General features: G+C 50.7%; 1 protein-coding gene across 1 annotated transcript in view; it reads right to left on the bottom strand.

Moving 5' to 3' along the window:
* The window catches only part of HPSE2 (heparanase 2 (inactive)), a 76671-nt gene that overhangs the window by 3479 nt on the left and 47780 nt on the right, over positions 1 to 25412 (bottom strand). Inside the window, exons 4-9 of the mRNA XM_065746553.1 lie at positions 19901 to 20074; positions 19275 to 19446; positions 12865 to 12912; positions 7677 to 7770; positions 6054 to 6160; positions 5446 to 5560 (exon numbers count right to left, since the gene is read on the bottom strand). Coding sequence (XP_065602625.1) covers positions 5446 to 5560; positions 6054 to 6160; positions 7677 to 7770; positions 12865 to 12912; positions 19275 to 19446; positions 19901 to 20074 — 710 coding nt within the window. The remainder of the gene's footprint in view (positions 1 to 5445; positions 5561 to 6053; positions 6161 to 7676; positions 7771 to 12864; positions 12913 to 19274; positions 19447 to 19900; positions 20075 to 25412) is intronic.

Here is a 25412-nt window from a genome sequence, read left to right as displayed (position 1 = left end):
AATAGCAGAAAGGAATCTGGTTTGCAATTAGTCCTTGGAGAGTCAAAGGAGCTTTCTTGCTTTAATTACGTTGCAGACCCATTAAGGCTGCTGCTACAGTCCTCAGTGGGGCTGCAAGCTCCTGAGCAGAGACAAGCAGGAGGTCCCTGGCCAGGACGGTGGATTTACAGGCAGGAAGAGCCACAGTCTCATGTGAGCTGATCTGTGGAGTTCAGCCCAACCACATCTTCTGCATGCCACGGGGCTAGCAGAGGCTGAGAGCTTTCCACCAGACAGGCAAAGCCCAGAGGGTCCCGCTTTATCTCCTTGCATGTTCTAATTCATCACAGGAGCTTTTAGAAGCTTAAGCTTTTGGAAAGGCAGCTGATTAGTGAGTCCTTCAGACAGCCTCGCTAACCACATCTCCTGCTTCCAGCGCTGCTACAAAGGGCTCAGGAACATCTACCCCACTCCCTCCTACAGGCAACAAAGCTTCTTTACAGCCTGCCCAAGCCTGTCCAACTGCACACACAAGAAGTTGCTGTAGCCAGGAAGCCTGAGCCTCAGACCTTCTATCTGTCTATAAGCGGCAGGTAGGTGGGCACTGAAGGTGTGCCCACAGCTCCCAGCCTGGCAGACCCTGGAACTATCCCATACCAACCCTAAAGCACGCTCGGGTTTTGGCAGTGTGCTCCATTTCTGCACTGTAACCTGCATTTTGACTAGTTGAGCAACCCTTGCTGGTTTCCCATGCCTCACAGGACAAAGGAGATTTTATCCATCTGCTGAGCCCTGTGGCTTGTTTTTGGCAAAAGCCTCTTCCAGTGACTTGGTTCTGCAGGCCTGGTGGGATGGAGAACCGCCACTTCCCATGGAACCTGTTCCAACGGTTCAACATCCGCACTGTTAACAATCCTCATTTTCAGCTTGAATTTGTCTGGCGTCAGCTTCCAACCAGTGGTTCTTGTTCTTTCTTTTTCCACTAGATTAAAGGATCTTCAGCATCCAAGGCTCACTCCCTGCGGAGGTCCATGCATCCTGTTCAAGACACGGCGGGTCGTTCCTCCAGCAGGGCTGGGCTGATGCAGTTCTTAACATCACCCGTGACCTTGTTGTGTTTCTTGGACAGTTCAAGGCTTTCTGACCCAAATCCCACACTAAGTTCTGGCAGCAGCAGCCCCTTGGGCAGCACAGACCTTGCATGGTGCAGCATCAGCACCAAGCCCTGCCTAGAGGTGGTTCCTGCACCCAGCAGTCCTCTGCAGCTGCTGATGTCTCTGCCTGGGATTGCATTGCTTTTGCTGCACAGCTCCTTTTCCTTCCTGCTGTAATGGCTGTGAGTGCATCATCTCACCCCACTCGTCCACAGCTGTGGCTGCGGTGCCTGCACTGTGTGCTTTTGGGGGCTTGTTTCAGCCTGGCTGCTGGCTGGCCCTGAGGGCAGAATATCTGCTCATGGTTAGGAAAAGGAAACAGAGTCATGTTTTTCAATGGCTCTCCAATAAGTCCCAAAGCATGGCATGTGGCACAGCCAGGAGAGCTGCTCCATCCCAAATAACCTGCTAACATGTGTACATGGGAGCTGGGAGAACCACAGTCTCACCCATCAGTGCCAGCTGCAGTGTGCTTGGGCTCAGCATCAGCTGCTTGTCCCATAGTTCTGGGTCTCCACAGCATCACAACCCTCAGAAGTCTGCTGAGCTTCATTCCTCCATGCTTCCTCTCTGAAGCCTTTGCTCAGCCCTGTTCCCTCATCCCTGTCACTTCTTCTGTGCTGTGGAGGAAGCAGCCCTTGCCTAATGCTGCCTTTTGTGCACTGGCCCTGTTCAGGCGAGCTCTCTCCCCACGAGCAGAGCAGATGGAGCAGCAGTCAGAGCCCTTTTGTCATCACCTCTCCCTAACAGGGTCCAGGCAACAGAGACGGCAGGAAGGGAGCGGATCTACAGGATCAGGCAGGTTGGAAACCAAATACAATTTGTTTTCTGTTTTCCCTTCTCTGGCTACTTTTCACCATTGCACTACTTCCCTCCATTCTGCAGGTAGGTGCGTACCATGCTGGAGAGCACCTTGCTACTCCCATCACCCCTGTGGCTGGTGGCAGCGGGTGGCTGGGTGCACAGTGCATGCATAGCATGGCTCCTCCGTGCATGTGTCCCACAGCCCCAGCGGGTGGGAGCCTGAGCTGCAGGCAGCTCACAGCTTTGATGCCTTTCAAAGTCCAAGCATACGCACTTCAGAGACTTTTTTTTTTTATGGCGCACGAAGAGGGAAAGGCCCCTTAACCTGATGTGACAGTGAGCAGAGTGCAAGCGCTTTAAATCTGTCTTCTGGTTTGCAGATAAAAGGAGCCTCAGAGCAGGCTCAGAGATAGAGTGCAGCCAGGGTGCGGGGAGCAGGGAATGCTGCAGCCCTTGGCACATGGCACAGCCATGGCTGGGGGAGAAGCAGAGCCCCTCGGACCTGCACCAGGCAGTTCCCATGCAGCTTTGGGTGCTCACGTGGCCCAGGTTTTCATCCCTCTTCTCAGCAGCCAGAGCCCATGTACCACACAAGCCACTTCTGTGCATCCTCTCCGCTCCCTTCTTTTCCCCGTCACCTGCGCGAGAGCCCAGGCTCCAGTGTGTGGGGCAGATGGGGGTGCCAGACACCCGTGCAGCAGACTTAATCTCTCTCTCTCCGCACCCTCTGTTGCTCCCTGCCTGGGGACACTGCCTTCCCGCTGCCACATGGCCCCATCAGGCACCTGCAGCGGGGCAGGGATGGGTGCAGGTGGATGGATGTGGCCCCCTGCCCTGAATGGGGGTGCTCCTTGCAGCACAGCACAAGGCAGGAGAGGCTTGGCTGGGGAGAAGCTGGGACCTCCAGCTGTAACGAGCAGCGTGGCCGCCAAGCTGGCTCGGCTAATGAGTGCACAGGGGAATGCGGCCGTGCAGCAGGCAGGGAGCCCCGCTCCCAACCATGGCACCTTGGCCAGGACATGCAGTAACTTTCCCATTGAGTTCCTCAGTGCCTGTGGGCTAAGCAAAGGAGGTGAAAAATTACTGGTGGCATCCAAGCGTCCGAGAGCCGCCCCACCAGGCACAACCCTCCGCACCGCCACGGTGCTTTCCCAAGGACGCCATCAATTCACACACAATATTACACTGTCTTTTCCTATCACAGCTGAGCAGGCAGCCTCTGCCATCGCTTCACCCTGTGATCCCTCGAAGCCTTTCTCACGCCCCCGTATGCTGTTTATTAAACTTAGATGCGGGAAGTTTTAGCACCTAATGCAGGAGAAGCACCTCTCTCACAGCCTTTAGGAGAAGGTCCCAGGGAAGCCACAGTTATCAGGAAACTTCAGTTTGGATTTCAGCTTTGGCCTTTTCATTGGGCTTGTGTTTCTCTGGCCCTCCCTAGAAGCACACCCACATTTTTGCATACATAGGTGTAACCTCACAGCACTTCCTTGTGCATTAGTTCTAAGGATGGATAAAACAGAGAGGAGTTCTGTATGGGAGGGGATTTGAAAAGTTTTGCATGCTCTAGCAGTCTGAAGAGATAGCTCACACTTACCTGGGGGCCTCTGCAATGAAATGAACGTTTTGAACCATCCTGGACTGCTTCAGAGTGATATTAACCAGAGCGATGTGTTATGTCCACTGCATGCCTAAAAGGAGCAGATAGCTCCTAAATGCCAGACAGGCTTTTCAAAGGCACTGCCCCGTGAAGGGTGAATACCAGTGCTGCTTCTCCCCTTGCTTCCTCCACTCCATGCTCCCACACACCTGAAGATGGGCTCAGATGCATGCAGGCAGACTTACGGACAGGAGAAGCTCTGCCTGAAGGGCTTCTCAAGCACATGCGATGCAGTCAAGCCCTGATTATTTTACGGCTGGCTGCCCCAATCACTCAAGAAGAAAAAACACTTCAGTGATACCCAACCAAGTTCTCTCAGAAATAACAAGGCATTAAAACACTTGAGAGCAGCTGCATTAAGCTCGGCAGAAGCATTTATATTCCACAGCCTGAGCGCATCCATACCCAGATCAGGGCACCCAATTTCTCCTTTTTCCTTCCCATTAGTTGAGAGAGAAACCCATTTCTGCAGTTCTGCCCCGGGATGAAGGCTCAGGTGTGGCCTGAAGGCTCACAGCATGGCCCATGGCAGCAAATGCCACCCCACTGCACACAGAGCTGTGCAATAACCTTTCTATTCCCATACACAACGATGTCTCCAGTGGCAGTGATGGCATGCCACAAGGGCAGCACCAAAGGGAGAAGGACCAGCAGCAAGCTGCCACACTCAGTCTGGCAGCAGCACAGCCTTCTCTCAACAGCCACTGCCTCGTGCCTATCCCTCCTGCAGAAAAGTCTTTGTGACAGCAGCCAGGGGGAGGGTTGGGTTTCACAGTGCGGTGACCCCGCACAGGTCCATCCAGCTTTCATCCCACTGATAGCTCCCACGGGAAAATAGCGGCCACCGTACCACCGTGCGGGTCACAGTCTGGTCTCGACAGGCTTCTTTATGCTTGCAGCTTTGAAGCCCTGCACTAATTTGCACCTGCTTGTGGCTCTTTTAAAGCACAGGAGTGACACCAGTGCTTGTGCAGAACCATAGCACTGGTACATAAGAAAAAGATCAGCTCTTGAGCATGTGGGAGAGCAAGGAAGAGGCCATGAGGGGCATGGTTTCTAATTTAGTGGGAAAATTATCTTTAAAACAACAGCACTTTAAATACCTTCATTGTCTTTATCAGCCCAAGGCATATCCCTCAAACACTCCCCTGGTGTTGCCCTGCCGAAACCCTGTAAATTCCTTCCCAGGGTGAGCAGAGCACCCAGCTGCACTGCCAGCTTCTCCACTTACAAGGTGGGGGATTTACTAGACCAAAAGAAAGAAGAACAAATCAGATGGAAAGGAAACCTGCTACTTTTAAAAGGATTTTGCATGTTCTTTCTTTATTCTCACCCTTTGTGAGGGAAGCCCCAGCCATACAGGGGTTTTTGGAGAGCAAGGAATGCTTCAGGGCACCACTGAGAACCACTGGGGTCGAGCTGGTGATGGAGCTGTTCCCCAGCCTGTCCCTGGCATGTCCCATAGAGTCACTGACATTGCTGCTGTGGCACTGGCCTCCCTGCCATCCTCCCAAGTTCTGAGCATTGGAAGAAGTTCCAGCCACAGTGGCGAAGCTCTCCCATCTGCCTCCAACATGCCGTATTTGACATAAACTAATGTCTCCTATTAACACTGAATGAAACGGATCTGGAAAAATTCATTTGCAAGCAGAGTTCAAACAGGCCACAAGGAGAGGTGGATTCTCAGCTGTGTCCTGGATATTTCTGTGGTGCAGCCAAGCATCTGCAAGAGGGCTCAGGGACAAAAGCAGCACATCATTCTGGGTGCAGGGAAGAGAAAAACCAGATCCCCCTAAAACCTGGCTGGGAGAAGGGTACATCTCTGTGATTGGCCCCAGGCAGACCTACCGGCAGGGGGTTGAAGTTCTGGTCCACCAGGTGGTTGTGGCCATGGTCAAGGAAGGAGTGCCGCACCACCACGTCGATGCCTTGGCTGGCCAGCAAGCCCAGTGTGTTCAGCCACCTGCATTGAGGAGACAGGGTTAGGCCACCACAGGGAACCCAGCTTGTCCGTGCTCCCATCCATTGTGGTGTCACCAGCAAACTCAGCCAGCTCCAGCCCACGAGTCCTGGGCATGTTCCTATGGCTGCCCCCAAAGCAAGGAAAATCTTCCTTGATCTTTAATGATCACAGTTAACTCTGAAGATTGCAACAGGATCTGTGTGCTACTGAGCTGTGCCATTGGACAAGCCCTAGGATCCAGTAATAGCTGTGGCTTCTAAGAAGGGCAGAATATGGTTTCCAGACCTGGACCCTGTACTCTGAAGAGCTGCAATTGCCCAGAGAGGGATGTGAGGAGCGAATGCATGCAAGGGCGTGTGGCTGCAGAATGGGAGGAGGACAGCAAGGCTGTGGGTGCAAGCCCTGACCCCAGAGTTGGGGTGCACAGGGGAGTGTTGGGCACAGAGCCTGTACAGGTGGCAGTGCCCTCGTGCCAGGAGCTGGTGTCACTCACAGGAACCCGGCCGCATAGGAATCGGAGAGGTTGTTCATGCCTCCAGCAGAGGTAGCACCAACGCCTTCCAGCCAGATCTTCTTGCCTGGTGTGTATGAGTTCACAACCTGCACAGGAGACAACAGCAAATGCAGCACCTCACTCCGGTTCCTCCAGGGCAGGTGCAATTTGCTGTCTCTGACATGTAATAGCTGCGTTCAATATGGGGACTGAGGTGGGGGCATCCTGGGAACGTGCAGTGAGAGGGGAAGTAGCCACAGCTGGGCACCAAAGTACCAGGGGCTCCAGATGGACAGGCACCACACAGTGAATCCTCTCCTCTCCAATCCTGCTTCTCTAGGCTGGGCTATGAGCTCCTGCAGCCAGATGTCTGCAAGCTCAGCAGCCCAGGAGCACACTGCACAGCCTGACAGATCCTGCCCCATTAGTGAGGAGCACTGGAATGTGCTGGATGGACTGGGATCCCTCAAAGCTGTTAAATACGCCAGCTCTGGGCTGCCTCCCACTCACAGCCTGCGAGAGTCGACATCCCTGACTGAAGCCCCAGAGGTGTTGGCATCCTGCCTGTAATTATCTAAGCCCGCCACCTTCCCCAGTCAGAGAGGAAGCAATAAAACAGGGAAGTGGACAAGCCCAGCTGCTCTAATCAGCCCCGGCAGGATGCATGGACTCAAAGCCAAGCTGGAGGCTATTAGCACCCAGCACTGTGCTTTTGCTCAGCCATATTGGCATTCCCAGGAGAGCTCTTCCCACTCCCCAGACCCAACGCAGGGCAGCTCCTCACTGCTGTGGGTCTGGGGCTGGATGGGGATCGGGACCTCCCCCCAGGGCTGCACCATGTTCCCACCTTGCTGCCCATGGCTTTCCTGGCAGTCTCACAAATTCCCCAGCACTGAGACATGTATCACCAGCATAGTGCAGAGCAGGCTGGAATTGTGCCCCATGCTTGTCCCTTTGGCCAACCCATGCTCCCTGCCATAGGTGGATCACCCATGTATAGGAGTGATTCCCAGCTCATGTCAGAGGATACCACAAGTGGCTCCTATCCTCTGGCTTTGCTGTGCCGACCCTTGTGTCCCCTTTCCTGGGGCCTCTTTGAGTTGTTCACTCATCCCACAGTTTCTCTTTGCAGAAATTACAGCAGTGACACATAGTGGTGACTGATAAGGTACAAAAAGCTTGACAGGACAGACAAACAGACTTGTCCTCTCATTCCAAAACACTCCTCTCTTAATAGGTGTTTGTCCTTTGCTGTGAGACTGGTAGCTGAACTAACCACAGCCCTGGTCCCAGCAGCAGCTGAAGCAGGGGCCCTCCAAAGCCCCCATTCCTTACACAGTAGCTGCAGCCTGGAGCTGTCCTGTGGGCAGTAGGAATGGAGTGGCTCACTGCATGCCTTACTGTCCAGAGCAAATCACCCTGGAATGGTAGTAGAGCTGGTCAGGTTGCTGTCCCATCTTCTCCTCCATCCCCAGGATGGAGATGTCATGCCTCCTCCCTTCCCTGCAAGCATCGGGATGCTACACCAGCCCCACACGTTGAGCGGTGCCCAGCCCAGGCTCTGAACTGTGGTACTGTGGGCACAGTGCATTCTCACCCTCGCAGACCCTTGCATTCACTCACTTTCTGGATTTTCCTGATCTGGTCGGACAGCGTGTCTAGCAGACGTGTTTTCAGAAAGTCGGTCACTTTGGCCACTCGGCCATCAATGTAGTAACTGCAATGAAAATAAGATGACAAGAATGAAACCACCAGCATTAGCTCTGCTTCTGTCCACCTCCCCCAATCCCACTGCTGTCCCACCCCAAGAAGACTTTTCCCCTCCAGGAGAGGACCCCCGCATAGGAGTTGTGTCTTCACCTGCATCCCTCATCCTGCTCCTGTAGGAGTGCCTGCTGCCATGGATGTGGCACAGAGCATTCCCCATCCAGAGGATTCCTGCTCTCCACGTGCTCGCTTCAATGAGACTGTGCTGCCAATCAGAATCTGAATCATCTGCCTCCAGGTGTGGGAGGAAGGCTTTGAAATGCCTGAGTGTTGGCTCCTGGTTCCAGGACATAAGGTGAAGCAATCCATCTTTGGGGTGCAAACATCCTGCCTTGGAGTTAGTCCCAAACATCTTGTCCTGAAGAAGTGATCAGGGCTGGCACTCTTCAAACAGCGGCCATAAGTGATGCAGAGGGGCAGGAGGTCTTGGAAAGGGAGCACAAATCCTACAGCATCTACATTTGCCCCCTTGAATCCCTCCCACACATGCTCGACTGCAGCACTGGGGATTCTGTGAGCTGCCCTACAGCCTTTGGCTCTGGTGCTGGAAAAATGGCAGGGAAAGAGGCTCCCTCAGTACTTGAAATGTGGCTATGTGGACAGGAAGAATGCAGCAGGCCTTTTTGGTAACGTGTGGGATTGGGGAGATGCAGACAGATATCTATGTACCGAGGATTGTGTGCTGCACTTGGTGTCCTGGGGTGTGAAAATAAGCAGATTCACCTTCCCAGAAGTATCAGCTCCTTTACGGGGGTGGTTTCTCTATGACAAGCATCTCAGCCAGAGCAAGGCCCCATGAGCACTGGGCAGCCCATTGCTGAGTGCTGTTGTCTCCCTGAGATTGAGTCTAGCAGAGGAGAAAGGCCGCAGTGACATCTCTTTGCAGGGATGCTGTTAGCAGTGAGTGGCCAGCAGCTGTGGGGCCTCTCCACATGGGTGCAGGGGTGCACATGAGGGCAGGAGCTTTCCCCAGAGGATGCTGCAGCTTGTATCAGCCTTGGCCAGGACACGCAGAACACGTGCAACATGCATGAACGCTCAGAGAGGATTTTAGCTTCTCGCTGCTCCAACTCACTGATCAGGTAACGGGGTAAGCGTGCTTGGAGCTGTGCAGGGCTGCAGGGGAAGGCGAGCAGCCAGCACTGCCTGGCCCAGAACGGAGATGAATTACAGACTCAGCTTGCAGATGCCCTGAACGTGAAGGGTCTCCTTTGCAAATCCTCTCCCAGGTGTGAAGTTCCAGCTTTGTCCCCCAAAAAACAAAGCATCGTGCCAGCCAGACTCTGGGTTCACTCCAAACTTTTGTAACAGGGGGAAATAGGAAAGAGGCATTTTGGCACATCTGAGCTGACAGTAAGGTGCTGAGGGCAGAAATTTTCTCCAGGAGGGGGACTTGGGAAGTGTTCGATGTTGTTCAGATCAACCCTTATAGAACACAGAACCGCTGGCTGCTGCGAGGACAGCAGGCCTGTGAGCAGCAGGCAGCGAGGGGGTTTACAGAGATTACTTTTTAAGACAAAATTACAAAGCAGCAGACTCTGGGGATGGCAGATGTTTGGATTTTAGTACAGCACTTAAGAACTGAACAGAAATTATTTTTTGGACCGCTGTGGCAAAATAAAATAAAATAAATAAAAAACACCATCACCTGGGCCGAATACTGGCTGCAAGGCTATAAAAGGAAGGTTGTATGAGGTGGGAGAAGATGGAGTTATAAAGACCTCAGCCCACAGCAGAAGACAAGATCTCTGCTCTAATCAGAGGCAACCTGGGACACAGCTACCACCAGGGTCACGTCTGCACTAACAGCCTGAAGAAATGGAGTATGGCTCAGTAATCAATAAACCTGCTGCTTTGGTCTCCAGACATTCTGCTGATTGTTCATCCCCCATTCAGCGAAGAGGGAGCACCATGGCTTTGGGTGTTTAAGCAGAGCCTGAAGACAATTCCATGGTTTCTCTGAGGTTGGCGAGACCTATTCTCAGGCACCAAGAGGTACATTCAACACCCAGAAGTGGTTAAGAGGGAAAACAGCATCAGCTGCACAAGGCCAAAGGGATGGCTGGAACTTCCCCAGCCAGGCTGGGGTCTCTGGAGCTCCAGGACAAGCTGAGCAGTACCAGCATGTGCTGATGGGTGAGTGGTGGCTATGGTGTGGCACCAGGGTTGGCTGAAGACTGCATGAACACAGGGTTCCCATAGCATAGGAGGCCACCTGGTTGCTGCTTCAGGTGACTGCTGTCACCCCAGCACACCTCAGTCCTGTCACCTCTGGGCTCATACTTCTCTGGAAAGATCTACAACTTGCTGCGTGGGACCACGAGCATCGTGCTGAGTTTAATGAAGGCAGTGCACTGACTCCCGGGCAGCTGGTTTCATTTACCTCCCTTTCATTTTAAAGAGAAACCTTTGCCCCTATTATCTGACCTCTTCTTCTGTTGCAGTTAATTACATTAAAGCCCACTTCCCAAAGCTCAGGAATTTCCGGATCTACTTTGTTGCCTGCTGCTACAGGGAGAGTCTGCTAGGAATTAGGGCACCCGCCTGCTGGGGACGTGAACGGGACTGGCCCTACTGCCAGCATCACACCAACAGCCACCAAATGGAGACATCTCTGCTGACACAGGACACAGGCAGTCCTGTGCTCTGCCACTGTGCCATATGCCAAGGCCAGAGATGCCATCCAAACTCAGCCCAGCGAAGCACTTTAAGCAGCATCCCACACGTGTCCGTGTGCATGGCATGCCAGGTTTGCCACATGAAGTGAATGACTTTCCATAAAGGTAGCATCATATTCTCCAGAGTCTTGAAGGGATAGATGCCTATGGCTTTGAAGATGCAAACATTTACATTCCTTGCAAATAAATGGATTTGGAGGTTGCAAAGAGAGCCTTGCACAAGGATTTACCCATTAAATTTGTATAAGTTTGAGTTCTGCACAGCGCTTCAGGTGGAAAACCTGCTGTACAGTGACATACATGAAGGGGCCCAAGGCATGGCCGCAGATTAGGGAGGTAATGAATCTTCACTGTGTGCAGGACACCAAGCTTTGAAGCAGAGCCAACAGGAGATCTGGTTGTGGGAAGGGTTCTGAGCTGTGGAAACCCGTATCGAAAGACTGAGGGGGTCTGCAATACACCAAGCATTCACTCATAACCAAACTGTAAACTATATTACACAAGAAATGCCAGAACTCTCTGAGCCACTGTCAGTCCTTCTTGCCACACCCTCTGCTAGTGGAAATTCCCTGAGCATTTCTGAGCCATTCACACATCCCTCTCCAGCAACACATTACTTCTGAAGAGGGAGGCACACATGCTGAGTTACATATGTAAGTGAAACCATACTAAGAAAGACTGGCAACCCTGATTATTTACACCCAGTGTTGCTTCTCAGATATGTTTCAGAGAAGAGGCAATGGTGGTGTGTTTTCACAGAGGATAGGGATCCTTGCGATGTATTCCCTTCTCAATTCCCCTTCTGGAAAGAGTGCAACCTTTTCAAAGGAGTAACAGATTTGACAAATTTATAACCAATATCCCAGGAGAATGTTAGGGTTTGGAACAGAAAAGCTCATACTTGCAGTTAGACAGCAGTTCAGTTTCCTGCTAATAATTTTCTTCTTGGATACAAAGGAACTTGTTTTGTTTTGTTTTGCTGTTTGGAGCAGGGGGATGAGAAACTGTTTTGACATTTACTCATAAACAGTACAGAAGCCCAGATTGGAGCTGAGGCTATTGTCAGCCCCCACAAAAGCATACGGGTGCGACCCTCCCAGCTTGGAAGCCCAGGCATGGTGGGGCTGCAGTCCTGCACCTGGGTGGGAAGTACTCAGCAAGTGGCATCCCAGCCACACTGCCCACCTGCGGGGAGCTGTGCCTCCACCTGCCCCCAGCTCCTGGTCCTGCAGGGAAAGGTCCCCGAGCCGCAGCTCTCTGAGCACTGCGGTGAGAGCCCCTGCACAAAGGCTGGCCGCTTCTTCCTGCAGTGCATCCAAGGGCTTGGCCCAGCCATCAAGCCCTGTTTCAGCAAGCAAATTCCTGGGCTAAGTAAATGCGATCAGCACATCGTGTAATCATGAAAAGCAAACTCCCAGCTGAGACATAGATCATCATTGCACAGCGTGAGTCTGTAAGTAACACAAATCCCATTCCAAGTGCTCTGCTACCCCACTGCCCTGCTTGCACCGAGCTGCTGCCTCAGGGAAGCCCCAGGAGCCAGGTAGCAGAGCAGCATGGCAAGGCACGTGGCTCCCCAGGAATGGTACCTGCTGGGTACCAGCTGGGGGCTGCTGCCATAAACAACTCTCAGATGCAGACAGCTGCTTCTGCAGGAGGTTCTAAGGTCAATGCACCGACACAGAGCCCCTGGGCTCACCTGCAGGAAAACCTCATGTCTTAAAAACCACTGAGCTCTTTTTAAGTGTAGGTCTCCAGGCGGACTTTACAAGAGAAACTGCGATCTGCAGGATAGGGAACAAATGCCCCCATAACCTGGCCAGTACACTTGAAGTGCCAGGAGTGGACTAGCAGCGCTGGCAGGTGATCAGATACTCTGAACGGGAGGGGATCAGATGGGATGCTCCACTCCAGCAAAGTAGCCTGAGCTCCCCTGAAGGCCCAGTGCCAAGCTTCTAGTTGAAGACACAAGCCCAGCCAGGACCTGAGACCCCAGCTCCTCTGCTAAAGGCACCAGAGCAAATTCAGTTTTTCAGGACACAGAGAGGTCTCATCCTCCCTTCTGCTTCCAAAGGCACATGTCATTAGCCTAGCTTTGGATCAGCGGTCATGGGGCTTTGTTTCCAGTGGGCAGGCATGTCTTTAGCCTCTGCCTCAGCTGCAAGGATCAGAAGTGAAACATGCCCACTTCTGTTCGCTGCAGAAGAAGGGCAGTGCCTCTTTCTCCTATTTAAAGGACAAGGACAGCAGAGATGGCTCCCACTATTTGTCTCATTCCACATCCAGCCAGCCCATTCGTTTTGCTCTGGACACTGTCAGATCACTGCAATTAGTGTAGGAAAGCAGAAGGAATGGTGAATACCTACTGTTGCCAGGTAACAGCATCCACTGTGCTGCCAGCCACTTTCATGAACCTACAGGAAACAGAGGAAGAAATCATGTAAGTCCAATGTTGTCACAGGTGTCCATAAGCAAGGAGAAATCCCCAAACTACCTACATCACAGGATACCAAGGATGATCACTTTGAAGGTTAGAATGTATATAGGTGATAGGACCATTGGTTTGGTCAAGAGAACACAATGATGCTCTTTGGTGCACAGAGATCCTTGCTGCCCAAGGATGGGAGATGCAAATCCTGCAGCCCCCGCTGCCCACATCTGGCCTGCAACCAAGGGTGGGAGAGGAAGGAGAAGGTTTGTGGGGAGAGATGGGATGTTTGATCAGGCCAGCTGGCAAGGAAGGGAGGAGCAGCCAGCAAGCTTTGCAGCACATGAGACTCTAATCGGGTCTTGAAAAAAGAGCAGCAAACTTCAGCCTAAATATAGCTCGGAAACAATCATTCTAACTTTAAATTAATGACGATAGTCAATTATAGACTGGGACAAAAGGGCATCTGGACCCTGTGAAGCATAAGAGGACACTGGCAAAGGCAGAGGTAATAAATCCCCGTGGACAGGAGGGAAGAGACACAATTAGAAATGGAAAAACAATAACGTGCTGTAATAGCACGGATGCGTCCCCGCTCCTGCTGCCCAGCAGTGCAGTGGCTGTCAGTTCCCAGGCTTGCTCTCCACCAGTGCCTTATGTCCCTACCAGGGGCAGCAGAACAGTGGTTTTGGGGCTGGCTCCTCTCTGGCCATACAGGACAGTGGGACACAGCAGGAAGCACAAATCCTACAGCACGTGTGCAGGGCACCTGGCTCAATGGGACAAGGTGATTTTGCACACTCAGTCACAGAAGGCACCTGCTGAGGGTGCTCCTCTGCAGAACTCACTGCTTGTACTGTGCCTGCAAAATGGTTGCCAGCACACCTCAGACTTTGTGCAGGGACTGAAAGCAAAACCCAACGACCTCCAGCTTCCCTGGAGTGGCAGAAGCAGAGCCTCTGTCTGCTCTGTCTCTTTAGAAAACAAACAGACCTCCAAGTTTTCTTTTTCTGTCCCCATGAGAATAAAATACATTGACTAGTAATACTTGTTTTCAATTTTTTCTGTAAAAGATGCATATCCAATTTTGCTTTCTGTGTCTATTTTTCTTCCTACCTTTAAATGGAGATTTGTTGCAAGTTACAGATCAGAATTTCCTGTTAAAGCTTTGAGTCCTGATGATGAAGCTGTGAATGGAGCACCCTGGAAGTCTTGGGCTCTGGGAACCTGGATCAGCTCAATAGCCAACAAGTGGTACTGCAAGAGCCAGAGATGAAAGCCCGGTGCAGGTGGAGACCCAGCAGTGCACAGGTACTCGAATATCCACAGCTTAGGAATGCAGATGTTATTAATCCCTTTATCCCTGTAGCACCTGTGCTGCTCAAACCCTGGATTTCGAGGCCAGTGAAGAGCCATGCAGACCTGCAGTCCGACCAGCACTGGCATATGTCTGTCTGGGATTTCCTGGGCTGTGCGATGTGCACATGTGCAGCACCACGCAGGCAGAGCAAACCAGAGGCTTCCGGCATGGATCAGATCCCTGCACATGTGCCGTGCAGATGCTCCACGCTGGTGCAGTAAATCTGCCATTTCCTTACGCTGGGCTCTGCGAGCACCGCTGAACTCTGAGGTGCACACGCACTCGGACACCCCTAGGGGCCGAGGGACAAACTCAGCCCGCTTAGGGCAACATCCCATAATCCGGGTGGCAGTCCCAGCCACCACATCATCCCTGGCTGGACTTCCACGTGGCAGAAACCTCTGCACATCCTCAAAATCTGATGCGGCAGAACCTCCAGGTGGGAGAGAATACATCTCCTGTCCTGATTCAATCCTTGCTGGTCACGGAGCACCCACTGCAACCTTAGGCAAATTGCTCCCATGGCTAATTAGCCTCCAAGTATGTTATTTCTCATCTGAATGTGTCTGTCTTCAGCTTCCAGCCACTGGAACTTCCTATGCTTATTCCTAATACATTAAAGAGCCATCTGCGTTTGGAAATCTCTTTCCCATGAAGGTAATTGCTGATTGTCAACCTTGACATTAAAAAAAAAAAAAAATTAAATCAGAAAGCAATCCTGTAGCAAAGAATGCAGCTGCAGAAGGGAGACAAATCACCACCTCACAGCCTCCCAGTGGTTTGGCACTGTCCGACTCCCAGAGCTGGACTTCACAAACATGGGCTGCTACATCTGGTACTTCCATGCAAGCCAACTGTGCCATGTTTTGCTACCAGAAGAACTGGCTCTGGAAAGCTGGGGCCAGGCTCTGAAGGAGAGCACACTCCTATCTGCACTGATTTTTCTGCCTCACCACTGTTCTTACAAGTCAAACAGGGTCAGCCATTCTCTGGCTCCAGCTAGAGCAGCCTACTTCATCTCTGCTCATGTGGAAGGCATCACATACCTCTGCACATCTCTGTCACATCCTGTTTCTATTCCATCTTTTCTGAGATGAAATGACCGAGATTGTAGATAGCAGTCAGGATGAAGGTACATTGTGTACCTATACAGCGCTATCATCTCATCTGTGTCTTTTCTTACTCGCTTTGTTCTCCCTGTACAGGTGACGGTGATTTCAGCTTTCCAGCCATCCAGATCCAGTTTCAGTTAGAAAGGCTGTCTTAACTCTTTCTTCCTGAAAGAGTAATGGATGGATCCTTTGCTTGTATCTCAGAGCTTCGCTCCTGCTATAAAACCAGCTGCAAAATGCCTCATCGCATTCTTCACATCCTGTTTCAATATATTTATGAATGCATTTCAATGTATTTATGAATGCACATCCACAAGCTTAATGGTACATGAATTTGAGTTTACGCTGCAGTATCCTTCCCTTCACATCATTAGTTGCTTGGCTTGTGGCTTCATTTTTTCCACAAAATTATTGCTCTGGACCTATCTAGTACCCTGGTTCAGCCTGTGCCATCCCAACAGGAGATGCAGCTCTAGGTACCAGCAGACTCCATGGGATCAGGACACGATGTCTGCTACCCTTGATACCAGCATTATTTGGGACCACCTGGGCAAAAGATTATGTACCGTTTTGTACCGACGACATGAGGCTTAACCTATGTTAGCATCCTAATAGCTTTCCCTCATGTTTCTTCTCTTCCAGCACTGAGTATATGATTCAGGGATGCATTAACCTCACGTCTGATTCCTGATCTACTGTCAAAATCTTTGTTAAATCTTTGTTAACTCCTTAGAATCCCACTTCTTTTTTTTTTCCCCCAGGCAAATTCGGAGCAGTCCTGGGATTCCTGTACCCACAGATGCAGTAGGTAGCTAACATTGCCTGCTCTCCAACAGCTCAGGCTTCATGAATAGTCTAATTAACACCTCATCAAACTCAACTATGAGTCGTGTCTGGAAAAATTCCCACTTGCACCTGCGCACTCACATGTCCTCATTCCCCATTTGTTGCCTCCTGAGCAGCAGGGACTGCCAAACCTGTCCCCGTTCCAGTGGTCTGCTCTGTGGGACAGCCCAAGGTGGCACTCTGTGCCATTTGCCCATGCAAGGTGTTATGACAGCTGTGCAGCTTGCGACCCAGCAGACATCACTGTGAAGGGCAAAGCTTGGTGCAGAGAGCTACACCCTGTTCATGCTGAAGCCGCCATCACTGCAGGACAAGGTTTAGACATACAGAATAAGTTCAGCTTGGTTGCTAGAAATAACAGTTCAAGAGTAGATTGCAATGTTTGGAATGCAGGACACATGCGACTGGGAAATGTAATTTTACATAATGCTTCACAATGAGGAGCTTTTCTCTGAGCATCTCCCCACTCAGATAACTCAGGCTTTCCCTGGAGAGAGCCTAATGTCAGCTTCTGTTTTTTTCTACAGTTGAAAATCATTCCCTGCTCTCTCTGAGCTCTCCTATCCTTCTTCAACTTGCTTCCATCATTTATCTCACCAAAATTCACTTGTGCACTTTGTGTAATAGAGACTTCTTGCCTCCCAGACTAAGTCAGACATCCTACCTTCTGTACTAGGCTATCTCATCTCTCCCCTCCAGCCTTAATGGCTGCACCATAACCTCCAATTTAGCATCTCTCTTCCAACTGGCTTGATTTCTGCTGTTCATCACTTTTTTTATTTTTTATTTTAAATAAGAACAAAACTGTGTAGCTCTCATATATCAGAACTATGGACTGCACACACCTGATTTGCTCTGCAGCCTTCATCCCCTGTGAGCACTGCACGGACCTCTCACAGTGCTCCAACAAGGCGGGCAGCAGGCTTGCCATTGAGAGCACCTCCCAAAATTCCACCTGCTTGCTGGCTTTGTGGGGCTCATTTGGTATCCCTAGAGGTAAGCCTTGGCTGTGTCTGTTACAGGCACAGGCACATCTCACGGACCAGTGCTGTGATGCTCCTGCAGAAGGCAGACAGCACTCAGTAGCACAATCTGAGAGCATTGAAGAGACCTCAGGGAGCTGCTGGGAATAAAGCTCATGCTGTCAGGCAGCTTAGGCACTGTGTTTTATTTGTTTGTCCTTTTGCAACTCTGCTTCCAAATACTGCAAATGAGTGTTTAACTCTTTGTCTTCATTTAATCCAACTCGTTCCTCATCTTTAAGTCTCGCCTAGTAATACTGTGGTCTTTATGGAGAGAAATAAGCAGTTCTTTCCCACAGAACTCCACGACTGTAAGGCTGGAGGCATGAGCTGCTCACCAAGAGCTACAGCCACCGTGTACAGGGTGCAGGACACAAGGCTCACCCTCAGGGGCAGGGATGGCAATGGAGTAACAGTACATATCTTGGAGAACAAGCATACCCCTTGCAGCTCTTTCTGGCCAGCTTAGTGGTCTGGAGAGACACTACCACTCTAGATACTCCGTTCCCTTTCATTCAAATTCAGATTTCCACCACCCTTCCTGCCACGCTGTTACAGTACAGACCCACTCCTGAATCACCCATCATGTGGCTCTGGAGGCAAGAAACCCCCAGCCATACTTTTCTACCATCTCTTTCCCCAGGACCCTGCTGAGACATGTGGAGGGCAAACACAGCAGCAGGACTCCCCCTTGCCTGAGAGCTTCTTGGCTCCCATCCCTCTTGTTTTCCTTTCTCAGCCTGCTCTGCCTGGCACAGATAGACTTCCTGCTGCTCAAGGCTACTACAGCACACTGCTGCTCCCTGAGCCACTCTCATTGTGCCAAGCGAGCCCCAGAGCTGCAGTGCCCACCTGGCATCAGTGTGGTATCCAGAAGGGACTGTTCCCTGTCTGCTGGCAAGTTAGGGATGCTGGCCTTGCAGCTGGGTCAACCAGCTTTATGGGCTCTGTGTGCTGCTGCAGCAGAGCTGAGAATCTGGCCCTCAATCCCTGCCTGCCTCGCTGGGGACCGCATCAGTGTGCTGTTTATTGTTTCTGCCAGATCATTCATGCAGATGTTAATGAATGTGAGACCCAGCTTTGCTCCCAACAGAGTCCCTTCCACACCTCCCCCTGTACAGCCCTCTGCACTGGAGTTTCTGCTTACAGTTCTGCAGGGAATTTCCTCTCTGCTGCATGGTCTTCAAGCCCCCACGGTCCCAACTCCTGCTGCCAGCAGGCTTCCACACGTCCTTGGTTCCTGTAGCTGGCCAATGTCACCTCCAGCTGTCCAAGTCCCTCATTGTCACCATTCCTTCCCCATGCTCCTCTCTTTAGCCTCCCCAAACTCCAGACCTGACTGTTCTCCTACCCATTATTTTAAGCATACATCAGCAGACCCACCTCCCAGCATTGCACTCCATTCCTGAGTACCATTTTTTACCTAAACAAATGAAAAATGAACCAAGAAGCTAAAGCCAGTGGGTCAGTATAATCAATGGAAGTCGCAGGGGTGTGACTGTGGGATGTGTTGGTGGAGCAGCAACACAGCATTGAATGGTGCCAGGTACAGTGTGACAGGAAAGCCTTCCTCAAGGGACAGCAGGAGCAAAGGAAAGGGCATTTCCCAGACAGGTCATGAACTCTGCCAGTGAAAGGGATCTGAATCTCTGTACCACAAGTGGAAAAACTGTTTGTGTAACTTGGTCAGAATCAGCACGAGTGATCACGAGCAAAAATGCTTTGACGATGGCTCTATGCCATGCATTATCCTCTGCACTATAATGCTTGTCCAGGCCAGGATTGAGCAGTGGTGAAGATGGGCACTACCAGCTTTCCTACCAAACAGAAGAGGAAAGTGGTGCCAGGACCCACTTCCTGGTCCCAAAACCTGCAGCTGTGCAGCAGCCTCCAAATGGAACCCTGCATCCCAGCGGGGTGAGCACCTCAGTCTTTCTGTAACTGGGAAACACTGGGAGTGCATGGGGAGCAGCAATTGGCCCAGCTCATACCAAACAACATCACTTACCCTTCCAAGAGGGCCATGACATTCTTCCTGGGTCTCCCAATGTTTGGCCCATAGAGATTTGCTCTGGAATAGGTACGGATGAGCTGCAGCAGGCTCCTCAGCTGGATGTAGTCCTTCCCTAGCTGGCTCCCATTCACCGAGCGGCCGACCAAGGTCCGGTAGTTATTGGGCTCTGGGAAAATAAGAACAGATGGGCAAGGCTTGCCAGTTCTGCTCTTCCATCTCCAGTTCTGCTCTTCCATCTCCACTTCTGCAGAGAGAGCATGTGCTGTTGCACAGATCCGCAGACTGGGGAACAGCATGGAACTGCTGAGCAGCGGATGTGGACTGCGACCACTATCCTTTTCCAGTTGAACAGAGGCTGCAGGGCTCCTCTTCCTCCCAAAACTATGGGCTGAGTGAGTACCTGCACCTTGTATCACCCTCTGTGCCCAGGGGGTGCATACTTCCCTTGGCACTGCAGTTGCTGTGCAAGTACATGCAGCTGCTGCTCTGTACACCCCAGGGCCAGCCGTGCTACCTAACAGCAAGAGCCTTCAGATCCCTCTGAGCCTATATCCACAGGCATCCTCTTCCCAAAGGGAACATTGCTCGGCATCCCCAGGTCTCCCTGTTCCCACACTCACCATTGCCCAGCTCCCAGGAGATGTTGTATTTCTTGCTGGCACTGTACTTCAGCAGGCTGAGCGCATTGGAGCTGTTCCAGGAATTATTGGGATTTCGGCGCAGAGCATTCAGTGCAAAGATCAGGTGAAGGCCAGAGCAGTCAGCAAAGTTATAGAGTTTGTCTAGAGACCTGGCTGGGAAGAAACAAAACACAGTTTGTAATTCAAATGAAAGTCAGTTCCAGGGAGGTTCAAATGATCCTGCTGTCCATCAGACCTCAGCTCCTGTGAGGATGAACTGGGGTCAGGTGCCATCCCTGTGACATCTGTAACCGCAGAAGTGCACCTGACCTTTGAAACCGGGATAGGATTCCAGGCATGGGCTAAACTCCTTCCAGCAAGGAACTTGGACGCTGTCCACCACTGTGTCGAAGCTAGGGGCAGCGTTACCAGAGACAAGTGGCTTTGTAATGTCTCTTTTCATCTGCTCCCGGCAAGGAAATATCAGCCTCTCCTGAGCTCATCCCATCTGGCACCACTTTTGGGCCGGTGCTGGGAAGGAGAGGAGGGGAACTGCAGAAGGAACCACTGACTCAGGGTCACCTCCTGCACACTGAGACAGCACCATGGGTGTTGCTCTTGGGTGTTGGGGAGATTATTGGCTCTGGGTACTGCCCTTGTCCCCAGTCTTCCCAGATTGTTGAGAACCACAGGGCCCTAGAGATGGGGAGGCTGAGGGCAGGCTGGGGGCTATGGAGCAGTGAGTTCAGGGGACAGCTTGGGCAAGCAACCTTACTGCTTGGCGGCACCCATATGGTGTAAGGAGATGATCAACAGCCACAGGAATGTGTCAAGAACAAACCATTCTGAAACCTTCCCCTGACAGAACAATAGCACCACTGTAGGTCTTATACCTTGATGATTTTTAGGGCTTTTGACATGATTGTACATCAAGTTCTCTCTGGCAACTGAGGTGACCATGACCTGGGCCAGACTACAAGAGAAAACACGCACATCGAGAGCCGCTATCAGTAATCTGATATTCAATGGAAGAAACCCAAAGGGTGTAGGCAGCCTGCCCTGAATCTTCTTACACTTTGCCAGTAAAGAAGGGCACAGTTCATACATCAGAGCTGCTAGGATACTAAGGTGCTGCTGTGAACCTCCATGGCCAATGGAGCTGAAGGGGACAACGAGACACACAGCATGCAGCGGTGTTGTGCTACTGCTGTGCCACACCATGTGCAGGTGGCACGAGGAACACTGTGGCCCCTCCTGGTCCCTGAGAGCCCCAGCAAATGCAGAGCTGCCCCTGAGGTCAGAGGAGAGTAAACTTATCTGCAGTGAATTAGGGGGCTCACAGAACTCAGTTAGCTGAGATGTTGTTTAATAGACTGCAGCAAAGGCATGAGAAGACAAAAGGAAAAATGTGGAAAAGAAATTGCTAATCCTTGTACAGTTCTTTTTTTTTTTTTTTTTTTTTTTTTTTTTGTAATGCTTCTGGTTGCTTAAGTGAAAAGTAGCTGAGTTAGATTAACCTAATGCATTCATCCAACTGGCTCAGGCACATTAGCTGGTTTTCTGGATGCTTAGTGGATTAGAGACAGATACAGTTACTTAATACTCATTTACTTCAGACCTCCGGGCAAAAAGCTGTGCTTGAAATGACATTTCTATGAAGGGAATAAGACAGACAACCCCATGACAACAGGAAGACAGCAGAAAGGTGTCACCTGCAGCTCCCCTGATAAAAATGAATCTTTTCACCGGAGCAAAACAGCCATAGTATTTAAATGCTACAGGAGGGATTTTGTTTCTCTTTAGGAGTCTCTTCAGAGGGCTGGGAATTGATTTTCCATGCATCGACCAGAGGAAACAAGCCGCCTGTTCACCCCAGCACAGGCCCTGCCACTGTGAAATTCTATTTTCCCCATGACACTTACTCTGTTTCTGTGCGCCTGCATACAGAGATGCCACGTGCATTTTGTGCTCTGCCACGACTTCCCAAGCTAGAAACATCCATTGGAAGGAGCAGAAGGGAACCATCAACCCTAATAGGACACCCTGACAAGCTCAATGCCCAGCAGGCACCAGCTGCTTACCCACTGGTCCCATCTGATGTCTCCATTGCAAAGACCATCGAGGTGGGAAGACTTCTGCCATGGGTCACTTAACAACCACGCAAAGCATGCTGTGAAGACCCTGAGCGATGCCCAGCCCTCCATAAGTACAGGGCCCAAAGAAATTGCTATAAATATTTTACTGGCATGACTAGGGATGGCCACATTACTTCTGAATAATGAGAACATGAAGAATCACAGTATTATTAACAGCTGGCTAAAACTCACTTTGAATTCTGGATAATTGCACCATTTTTTCTTCATCGAACACAGAAAATCTTCCAGGAATTTAACCTTTCCCCAGCTAACAGATCATTAGGCAAGGCTTTCGCAAAGCTTTTCAATAGACAGAGCCATTGTCGTACCAGAATGAATCTTAATAGAGCAGAACTGGATTTATACGATGCTCTTGCTGCCCCTTTTCCCCCTCCACCCACTGCAGGCACACACGCTCAGAGAGGGAATAAAGCGAACAAAAGAAATTTGTATGTTAGCATAAGAAAATGCAATAAAGCACCAACTTCAGGGTGTGTAGGTGCAAAAACTGAAGCAGAGGTCCCAGTTAGCTCTCATGATGGTGTACTGGAGCCTTCCTCTGGAAGCTCACGCCCCATGCCCCTCGTACAAAGAGAATTTAAAAGCTGTCTGGGTCTTGTTGATTCTTTACATCCTTGCTTTTGGAGATCTGGACACAACTAAAGAGTGAACACCATGCTACGAGGCATGGCAAGGTACAGTGGGTGACTATCTGCTCACATTCTGGCTGCTTGCATGGATTTCTCACCCTGCACAGAGGGAGACAAATGACTTCAAAACACAGAGATGTGTCTGTGTGGCCATAACTGTTGGTGGGGCTCATGGGGCAAGTACATCCTGTGGGATTGTTTTCCTTTTTATACTGGGCTGAATTGTAACATTCTCTGAAAGACGGATGGCACTTAACTCAGCAGCCTGCCAACACAAAATCTGAGGCACATTAAGACATCTCTGGCAGTTTAAAATAATTGCAAAGAGTTTCCAGTCGTCGTTACTGAGTTAAACATTATACTAGAGCCTTTATAGGGAACACAGCCTGGACTGCCATTTGGTAAGAGGGACAGTTCAACAATCTCTGGGTTTGAAAGCCTTCCACGTTTTTTATTCAGCTTCAGGAATTCTGCCTTGGCAGGGTGAGCCTGGAAACCCACGTGTGCGCTGAGTGGGAGCCGGAGCCTGGGTGGTGGGGCACAGCACGGTGCACAGGGGCAAATGTACAGCAGATGAAGCCTTTTTTTGGTAATGCAAATAAATGCAATTCTTGGAATAATGGTTTCAGCTAATTACAGGGATTGCTCGATTCAGCATTGCCTATAAATTCTGCTTGGAGAATCCCTGGAGCTCTTTGTGCTAGGATTCCCTGCCCCTCGAGCATCCCACAGGAGATAGTGGAGGGAAGGGATTGGGAAAGAGTTGGCAAATTGCAAACAGAAGGCCAAAGACAGCTCTGCAGGGAGGGGGCAGAAAGGGCAGGACAGAGTGTTCAGGAAGGAGATGAGTAAGGCAGCTGGGGAGGGCTATGAATGGAAAAAGAAAGGTATTCCCACAGCCAGAGAATCAAGTGGGCACATGGAAAATTTACAGACTGCCACCATTGTCAGCTGAATCCCATTTGCACTGTCTCTTTCAGGCTGAACATCCTCAGAAAGCCATGTGTGTGGCAAGGACTTGATGTTTTCTTAGTGAATAAATATGAATCAGAAGATACACAACAGGCGATCAGAATAACACCAGACCCAAGGGACAGGATGGCAAAACTAGTCTGCAGTCTTCCCACAGCTCCTGTCCTCAGGCAGGACAGTCAGAACTCTCATCCACAATGTGCAGAGAGCAGCCTTCATCATCACCAGTGCATCAGAGGCAAAGCAGCGTCCCACTCTGCCCCTACACACCACAGCTGGATCCACTCGACCACGGGAAGATTTTTTCTATAGAATCACCAAGGTTGGAAAAGACCTCCAATTCCATTCTGGATGCTAAGCTGTCCCTTCAAAGCTTCTCCTAAAAGTGAATTTTAAGGCTTTTGAGGCTACCAAGAAGCCTACATAGTTGCTGGAAATTGCATTATAATGATGAACATCCCAGCTGGGAAGCTATTTTGTTTTAATCCCATCTTCTGAAGCATTCTGCTAAGCAGTAAAACCGCATTGTGTAAAGATGCCTAAGAATTTGCAGGCAAAAATCACCACCAGTTTGCTGGCCTCAGACCGACAAGACACTTCACCTGAAGTGCTCCCTCTGCCTCATCAAGTTCCCGACTTCCACCAAAAGGATGGGGGTGCACAGTCCCATCCCACCGCTCTGCTGTGGCATGCTGGAGGTCTGCTCTGAGCCACAAGAAGTGCTTTGGCAAAGCCCCACGGTGCTGTAGGAAGGGGATCTGCTTTAATCCCATCTGAGGAATACCTGAAAGTTGGAGGAACTGGCTTTAATACTGCCCGTCAGTGAAGAAATGCCGCATGCTGTGTGTTAATGAGGAGCTGGATTTCGCCTCCAGCTGGATGACAGATGGGGGATCTGGGGAGATTCCCCCCGGAGTACAGAGGGGGCCTTGTTCCAAGGGAATTGTCATCATCCCCGGTCTTTATGCAGCTCAACATTGACCCTCGATATTCATTCAAGTCTTTAACTAGATATTTTATTTCATTGCCAATCCAGAGGTGATTATGCCGACCACGTGAGCTAGGTTCAGCCCGTAGCTCCGCCGTACAGAAATAGCAGTCTGGGGGCTTGGTGTCAATCTCTCGCCAATAAGGAGCTTGGCTGGCGGCCATGGACTGTGGGCTGAGTTCCCAGCTGGCATACAACTTGGAAGACAACCACGAGGTCTGGGTTCAATATCCAATTGCTAAGGAGTCTGGCTGACAGCCTCATTTTGTGGAATGAATCCCAAATTAATATAATGCTTTTGATACCAGACAAGGGGCATGGCCCTCTTCCAAATGCTGTAAGGGCTCAGATAAAAGCTGTAGGCATTGGGTTCAGTGTGTAAATGGTACCGAGGTCGGATAACAGTCAAGATTGGGATTAATCCTCAGATGGTGAGAAAAACGAGTGAACCCTGAGCTCTGCCTTCGAGCAAGAAAGAGCTCAAATGAGCAGAATAGCTCTGTTTTCCATCCTTGCGTGGTAAAGAACTCACAGGACAGTAATGGTTTTGAGGAACAAGTGTAAATTGACATGGAGCTTCAGAAGAGATGGGGGGTCTGGGTTCAATCTCAAAGTGTCGTAAAGCTGAGATAATAGCCAGAGGGGCAATTTCAAACCTGTTCTAGCCTTGTGGCTGGGCAGGAACCGAGATCACATTACTATTAGGAAAGATGCTTTCTTCTGCTGCGTATCTTGGATTTTCAAGACATTTTTCCTTTCACAATCAG

This window comes from Cyrtonyx montezumae, unplaced genomic scaffold (assembly GCF_038088225.1).
Source record: "Cyrtonyx montezumae isolate F1298 unplaced genomic scaffold, pur_monq_1.0 scaffold_4, whole genome shotgun sequence".
NCBI lineage: Eukaryota > Metazoa > Chordata > Aves > Galliformes > Odontophoridae > Cyrtonyx > Cyrtonyx montezumae.
Note: the sequence above shows the minus strand (reverse complement) of the source record. Positions and strands in the feature narration are given on the sequence as shown.